At 40.4% G+C, this 8,057-nt stretch overlaps 1 protein-coding gene across 1 annotated transcript; it reads left to right on the top strand.

Annotated features, from left to right (window-relative positions):
* Positions 1-5,328: 5,328 nt before the first annotated feature.
* LOC308648819 (MAP/microtubule affinity-regulating kinase 3-like) lies at positions 5,329-7,326 on the top strand (the record flags this gene model as incomplete). The annotated part of the gene is made up of 1 exon (XM_081293862.1): positions 5,329-7,326. The coding sequence occupies one exon, from the start codon at positions 5,329-5,331 to the stop codon at positions 7,324-7,326; it is 1,998 nt and encodes a 665-aa protein (XP_081149988.1).
* Positions 7,327-8,057: the final 731 nt, after the last annotated feature.

The raw sequence follows: 8,057 nt of genomic DNA, 5'->3' as shown, positions 1-8,057 counted from the left end.
GCACACACTAAAACTTAGGTTGGATAAAAGCAATTGCATTGTTTTACCTTCTATTATTGTTTCAGGGAACAGTATAGTGACCATTTTACATAAACTATTATAATAGTATCTTTATTAGAATTCCCACCTTCAGCAAATCATGTCAAAGTCAACTTTTCTTTAAAAAAAAATCTGTACTCTAGAGTTAACTCATTTTAGCATACGTTTCTTTAGTCTCCAATATATAAATACAGATTATTAAAAATAAGTATTCATAGTAATTTCCTATGGATATGAGAAACCTGAATTGGATAATAGTTTTGGATTCTTTGCTTTCTAAGCTAATCAACAAGTAAGTTAGAGAATGTTTTGTATGGATTGCTCACAAAGATTGATCCTAAAATCAATCTTTATCTTATGAAACTGAGAATAGTAGTCTAGGACACATTGCAGAAATTTTACCTAATTTATGTTTTATTAACAACCTTGATTGATGCTAATCATTCACTATGTAATAGGAAGTGGCATAGAACTTAATCAGTCTTATTCTTTTTTTGCTACATCATGACAATTTTAAAACAAAACATCATCCCCTTTTATCAGTCATGAAGTGAAACAATTAATTTTATTCTCTAATAACAAATATACCTAAAACTGATTTTATGGCTTTTAATGTTATTAATTTAACCTTTTAAATATTATTTTAATAATATTAATAAAATACCAAATTTATCAGTAAATGATTTATATTCAAATGCACTAACCTATGAATTACATAGAGATTAACAGCTGGAAAATTTATATATAGCTAAAATAACATCAATTCAAGACCATGAACTTGTATAACCTACTCTGGCAGCTTAATTTACATTCCCTTGCAAATTAGTTTATTTATATTTTCAGGAAAATCAACTATTTTCATTTCATCAATACTTTTGAAGAAAAAAAGTAGAAATAAAAATCTAAAGTAAATACTGATCAAATTTTAAGATAAAAAAGAATTTCTGATTTAAAAATATTTTATCATCATTGTTCCCAGAACTTTGTTCTCAATAGTTTCCATTTTAGTATATTTGTGTAACAAATTGCAATAAGGATCATATTCTTAGTTCCTTTCTATACCTACATCTTTTGCAGTGTGACTTTCTTCCTTGCATCTGAGATGACTTTATGGTTTGGGGGGCAAATACAATGCAGTAAAAGTGACAGTGTATCCTATCCAGGACAAGACACTCCAGAAACTTTACAGGCTTCTTTCTCTATTGGCTCTCTGCTCAGCCACCAAATGAATAAGCCTGGGCTAATCTGCTGGGCAATAAGAGAATGTGTGAACTAGAGCTTCATCATAGGTGCCCTACAAAAGGCCCCAGAAATATGAAAAAAAATTCAGTCAAGATGAGCAAAACTGAGGGAGACCATGAGGGAGCCAAGCCAAGTAGAAAAACTACCAAGCTAGGCCCAGTTAGGCCCCAGCTAGGCCCAGCCCATAATTCCACATTGCAAAATCATTAGCTAAATAAATGATTGCAGTTTTATGCCAGGAGTTTTCAAACAATGTATTTCATACCAATAGCTACTTGATGCAATTAGACATTGCTAAGTCTAATAGATATGGGCTGTGAATTAATATATCACTATGAAATGTTATTTTCCACCTAAGAATGATTCTTGTGTATAATGTCAATAAAATGGTTTCTCTCTTGTCATTATCTAAAATTATATATGTTGTACTTCTCTTGCTGGAAGTCAGAGGAACGCTGTACTTTCTATTAATCAATCACTCATTGTCTCTTCCTTTCCCTTCCATTTGTCCATATTTCTATTCCATTTTTATTTTTCTCTCACATCTATAAGAAAACAGGCAACCCATAACTCAAAACAGACACCACATAGATAGTACACTTTTTCTTTTGGTAAATTGCATTACTTACTGAGGTATATAGAAATCTATCAGAACACACATTCCAAGACTTCGTCTCAGAAAACTTAGTGCAAGAATTTAACAATATGCCACTTGGTCTAGTCTGTATTACATTATTTATTAGGGATTTAATAAGATATTAAGAAATAATGATGGAAAGTTTACTATTTTCACTTAATGAAGCAATCTGAATGGAGAAGAGATTGTCACACTTTTGACTTTAAATAGTTCCTCAGCAATTTCAATATAATTATATTGCCTAAATCTACTGGACCTTTCAGCACCTAGTTGCTTCTTTGAGATATGTTTTTATAACATGGGGTTTCCTAGTTGATATTTTAAAATTATTTTTAAATAGTTATGTCAGCATTCCATCATAAAAAAAGAAATCTCTAAAATAGTACACAATTGTACATAAGACATTCCAAGTTAGTCATATTATTTCATGTATATTTTCTTATGTGCATCAACTATATAAGGAACTTATCTGGCTTTTCCTTGCCGTGACTTGCAATCTTAGATTGCCAAGTTTTACTAAATCATAAGTACCATAAAGGATTGACCCAGTGTAATGGTTGTAAATGGCTGCTGTCACAGTTTTTAAAAAATATATTTGAATATATTAACTTTTCTGGCAAATAAGTCTGAACAAACACTTAAGTATTATGAATTTTACTAGTTACTAGGGAAACACAAAAAAATTCCCCTTTGAGATGCTCACTGTATGAAAGAAGACAATGCATATTAGCAAAAGTTATGTCATGGTATAAGAAAATTGAATAAAAGTGAGCAAGAATGAAGAAGATAACATAACTCAGTAAAAAGTTGGGAAATATTCACAAATGAACTCACTTTAGGCTGGTAAGTCCTTTGCTTTGTCAAATGTAGAGAAGGAAAAATATAAATTTTCTAGCAGAGGAATCATTTAGTCATTTCCTATTTACACCATTGGTGAAGAAGTAGGGCAAAGAAGGTCCTATGTTAATAGAGATAACTTCACACATGCACAAAGCACTGATTGGATAGATGAGATTAAAAGCTACATTTAGTCACAGGGACTCACAGCCAGAAGGAAGAGGACCCTCACCACTTGGGATCAGAGTGAGCAACTGGGGACTGTGAAGGCAGGCATTGTAGCTTTGAGATGGTGGGCCATCCCCTACTCCTGGTTACTGTGGGATACTTTGATTGGCTTATTCAAATGATTCCATGGCTAGCTCTCAGGGAACTGAAGCCTACTACTCAGAGATAAGCAATAACTATGCCCAGTCTCTTGAAAACTAGGGCTTAATAGCTAGGGGACCCATTTGTGAAAGCAGAATAAAGAGAGAATTTTGAAATTAGGTTGTTTAAGGCCCTCCCAAAGTCCCAGATGTCAAGGTATCACAAAGATTTTGGTTATTAATTACTAGAAATCCTAACCACGATAATGGAATGTAGAAGGCATTGAATTCTGAATATTCTTGATGTTTTATAAAAATGGTGAAGCACAATATGTCAGGACATAAATGGATAGAAGGTGATAAAAATGAGAACTATCTATAGAATATTAATTCAGTATATCTTGTTTAAACCTATATATCCAGAACTTACAGTATGGGTTTTCAAAAGGTACCTTGAATAGATGATTCAAATAGTATTTTGTGCCAAAACTTATGTTAGCACTAAGATACACAGGTAAATAAAACATGGCTCTTTCCTCAGAGGAAAATGGTCTGGAAAAGACAGAAAAAAATATAGTCAAATAAATGAAATTAACTATTTAAATCATACTCAGGTATCATGTTAGTAATAGATTTTTAAGTACTCTACTGACTAAATTAAAGGTTCACATTTAATTTTATAGTCGGTGGTGATTTGAGATAAATTTTTAAGCATCATAGAGGCATATTTGCACTAGATTATTATGTAGAACTCTCTGGAGACAAAGGGAAGTTTTAGCTGACAGGGAGAGGTAGAAGCTTATGACACTGCGTTAGGAATGTTGTATTAGGAATGAAAAGACATTATTTGAACATGAACCCAAATATTGGCAATTACTATGATGAAAATGATAGATAATATGACTTCAAATTTCTATAAGATAGCACATAGAAGAATGGTACTTGGTATACAGTATAGAAATCCACATACTAAAAATGGGCATACAGGAATGGACATAGCTGAGTAGATCCTGGAAACATAGTTTGATTTTGAGAATGACTCCGAAGTCTTAACTGGCCACATGTGTGACACATTTTGTTTCTTTACTGATATTAAAAAGCCAACATGTTCAGTACCTGAAGTAAATTAATAATCTCCTTTAAAGATACAGGTATTTGGCAGAAATGCAAGACAACTTTTACAAAGAAGAGAGGTGAAGCTAGTATTTGCATATTGCGGCCCCTACAATTATTGAATAAAGGAGGTTTGAAGACTTTTGAAAGACACTAGAGAAAAAAAGCAGATGAGCAATACACTAGAGCCTGGGTCCCTGACCTGTTACCAAAAACCTGGGCCTTGTCCCTGATGGCCATGCTATTGCTCCTCATTATTATGAGGAGAAGGTTTTGAGATCAAGGTAAAAGGAGGTTTATTGCTTTGCCAGCAAAGGGGAAACACAGGGGACTCCTGTGCCAGAAGATTTGATTCTGCCCATCAGGGAAAACAGAGGGTTTTTAAGGAGACTATTCAAAGGCTCCACTCCAGGTGTGCCCTGACCAGGGGTTCCCAGGTGCATCCTGATGGTGTGTTATGATTAACTAGTTTATCTGGGAGATCATCACTTCCTAGTTCTTCTGGTGACTTCTCCTTCCTGTGGAGAACAGATAACTCAAGGCAATCTTGTTCCCTGCCCCCAGGTGAGGGAGAGAGAAAGGGAGAAGGGGGAAAGAAAAACATTTCCCTTTTAAAATAAGCAGCCAGGGTTATATTCAAAAGGTAAAGTGGACCACTCTTACAACCCCAGTGCTTTCACCAATCAACTTCACCGTCCAAATTGAATTGTCAAGTGTGTTTATGTCCAGCTGAATATTTGTGGAAAAAAAATAGTTCTCTTTTTCATCAGGTCTTGACCCACAAACTGTCAAGTTCCTTAGACAGACCAAGCGCCTGGGTCCTTGGTCCACTTAGGGTGCATATGACCCCTCTTTATGCAGTCAGTACCTTTATGACTGCATTGACTGCCTAGGAGATAATAGAATGAGAATCCTAGAAATGAGTGGACCTAGAACCACTCCTCATTTGCCTTTTGGCCTTTGATGTTCCCAGAGCGAGTTTTTGAACTGGGCACGATATTTGTTGGTAAAAGGCAGTTGTGGCTGTTTTTTCCCCAACCCATCTCCAACTCTCTCCTTGTTTTCCCCCACCCCCTGTCCTTGCCTAGCCCTCACCTATCCTAAATTTTCCAGTGACACCCAGACCCATCGATCATCAACTTGGGTCAAACCATGCACCCCTCGCATGGAGCTAGACGGGCAGAAGACACCTCCCAGACCGGGCACTCTGGAGCACAGCGCCGAAAATCCACAGCTTCCTCTGCAGGTGAACAGCCTCGCATTGGAGATTATAGAGTCCTGAAAACCCTCGGCAAGGGGGCCTTCGCCAAAGTCGTGCTGGCCCGTCACGTCGTCACAGATAAAGAAGTGGCAATCAAGATCATCGATAAGAGACATCTGAAGCCACAAGTCCTCCAAAAGATGTACAGAGAGGTGAGAATCCTCAAGATGTTAGACCACCCACACATCCTGAAGCTCTATGAAGCTCTGGACTGCGAAAAAGCACTCTGTTTGGTCCTGGAGTACGCCAGTGGAGGGGAAGTTTTGGACTATCTGGCCAACAAAGGAAGGCTGCAGGAAGAGGAGGCAAGGTCTATATTCCGGCAGATCGTGTCTGCAGTCCAATATTGTCACCAAAAGCAGGTCGCCCACCGAGACCTGAAGGCGGAGAATCTGTTATTAGACGGGCACATGAACATCAAGCTAGCCGATTTTGGACTCAGCAACGAGTTTACACTTGGGTGTAAACTCGACACGTTTTGCGGCAGTCCGCCCTATGCAGCTCCAGAGCTCTTCCAGCGCATAGAGTATGATGGTCCAGAAGTGGATGTGTGGAGTCTTGGCGTGGTTCTGTACACCCTAGTCACCGGGTCGCTTCCTTTTGTTGGGCACAATGTCAGAGAAATCAGAGACAGGGTGCTACAAGGTAGATACCGAATCCCTCTGTACATGTCAACAGAATGTGAAGATCTGCTGAAACGCTTGCTGGTGCTCAATCCAACTAAGCGAAGCACCCTGGCCGAAATTATGGGAGACAGGTGGATCAACAGAGGCCTTGATGTCCTCCAACCCTTTGTTGGTCCAGGGGTGGCCGTCTCCCACAGAAACATCTCGTTGGCTAAGGTGCAGCCAAGCAGGGTCCTCAGAAAGAGCACCAGCTGGCCTCCTCAACGCAAAGTGCAGCGAAGCGTTTCCACTGAGAAGCAGACACAGTCCCTGGACCATGCTGGAACTGGGCCATATCCGACCAGCACTGCCCAGAGTCACCTCAGAGAACATCAAATGGCCTCCCAGAAATCCGGCGGCAGTGCTGTGGGAGGAAAGGGAATTTCTCCAGCCAGGCCCGTACCTGGGATCACCATCAGTCCCAAGGAGCTGGAGACTCCTGAATTCAAGAAAATGCCTGCTGCCTACAAGAGCAGCACACCATCTGGAGGGAGGACACTGTGGAGTAAGTATATCTGCCGCAAAACAACAAAAGCAGACACACGTTCAGTTAGCCGGAATGGTCAGAACAACAGCACCTTCCCTGCTCAGAGCCCTCCAGCGACTTCAACCCACAGTGTCCCAAGTACCTCCACCCGGGGCTGCATCTGCTTCCCCAGAGCCAGTGCCCTTCGTCGAATGTTCCACCGCCAGCCCCGGGAATGCCAAACTGCAACACGCGAAGGTCCTCTTGCCTCACCCAGCTGCTTCCATCCAGCTGAAGAATTGCCCCAGACTCCGAGAGGCACCACTTGTGGTTTTACATCTAAATTCACAAGAAGGCCTCCAGCTGAGTCTGAGAAGACCCTGAGATATAAGGGCTCAAGTCATCATGTCTCTGCTGAGCAGAGAAAGGAGAACCAACAAGCAAAACCTCGCTCCCTGCACTTCACCTGGAGCATGAAAATCACCAGTGCCATGGATCCCAGTGACATCATGAGGGAAATCCGCAGGGTGCTGGATGCCAACAACTGCCAGTATATGCACAAGACGCCCTTTCTGCTCTTCTGCATCCATGGAGATGGGTACACCGAGGAAGTGGTGCAGTGGGAGATGGAGGTATGTAAACTCCCCAGACTATCTCTCAACGGGGTCCGATTAAAGCCGATATCCAAGAAATCAAAGGCCTTCAAAAATACGGCTTCGAAAATTGCCAGTGAGCTCCAACTGGAACCCAGTCATTAGAACCAAAATGAAGCAGCAACACTGCTGCTTCTATATGTCCTCAGGACATATAGAATAACATCTAGGCAATTGTTGGGAGCAGTGACTAAATTAGGGTTTTCTCTAATTGTCCCGGGAGGTGATGCCCCTCGTGGGAATTCTTGATGCAAGGCGCTGGTCAAGACTGCCCAGTTACTTGGGTTAAGACCTGTTCCACCTAGGGAGGTATTCAGTTCTTGAACTTGTGGTTCAGGTGGCAGGGCTCAGCGGTGGAACGTTATGGGCAAAAGCTGCTACTCATAATTGGACTGGTCATACATATGACATTGGTTTTGATGGCTTTGTCCAAATTTTCTCACACACACACAAAAAAACCTTTTAAGGATAAAACTTGTGTAACAAACGTGTTGAGCTGGCTCCTGACCGTTGCACTCTACCAGAGTGTAATGGACACCAAGTTCCAGCTTTTTCACCCCTTGGATTTCTGTCTTTTCTCATCCCCCATGGCCCCTCATCTGGTTTCCTCAATCAACCACCCTGCAGGTGGCAGGAGATGGGACCCAAACAGGCTATTACACTGTGGAGTGCAATGACCACAAGCCATCTCAGTGTGATCAATGAAAGGGGTTTTGGGAGAAAGTTTGTGCAAAGCAAGCCCAACCAGGGTCATAAATAGGGGCAACCCGATTATGATGACCAGCTTGCTTTGATAAACTTCTAACTCCCACACCTGGCATCCAAACCTCATGGTC

Source organism: Spermophilus citellus, assembly GCF_964194105.1.
Source record: "Spermophilus citellus genome assembly, chromosome: 5".
NCBI classification, from domain to species: Eukaryota; Metazoa; Chordata; class Mammalia; order Rodentia; family Sciuridae; genus Spermophilus; species Spermophilus citellus.
Note: the sequence above shows the minus strand (reverse complement) of the source record. Positions and strands in the feature narration are given on the sequence as shown.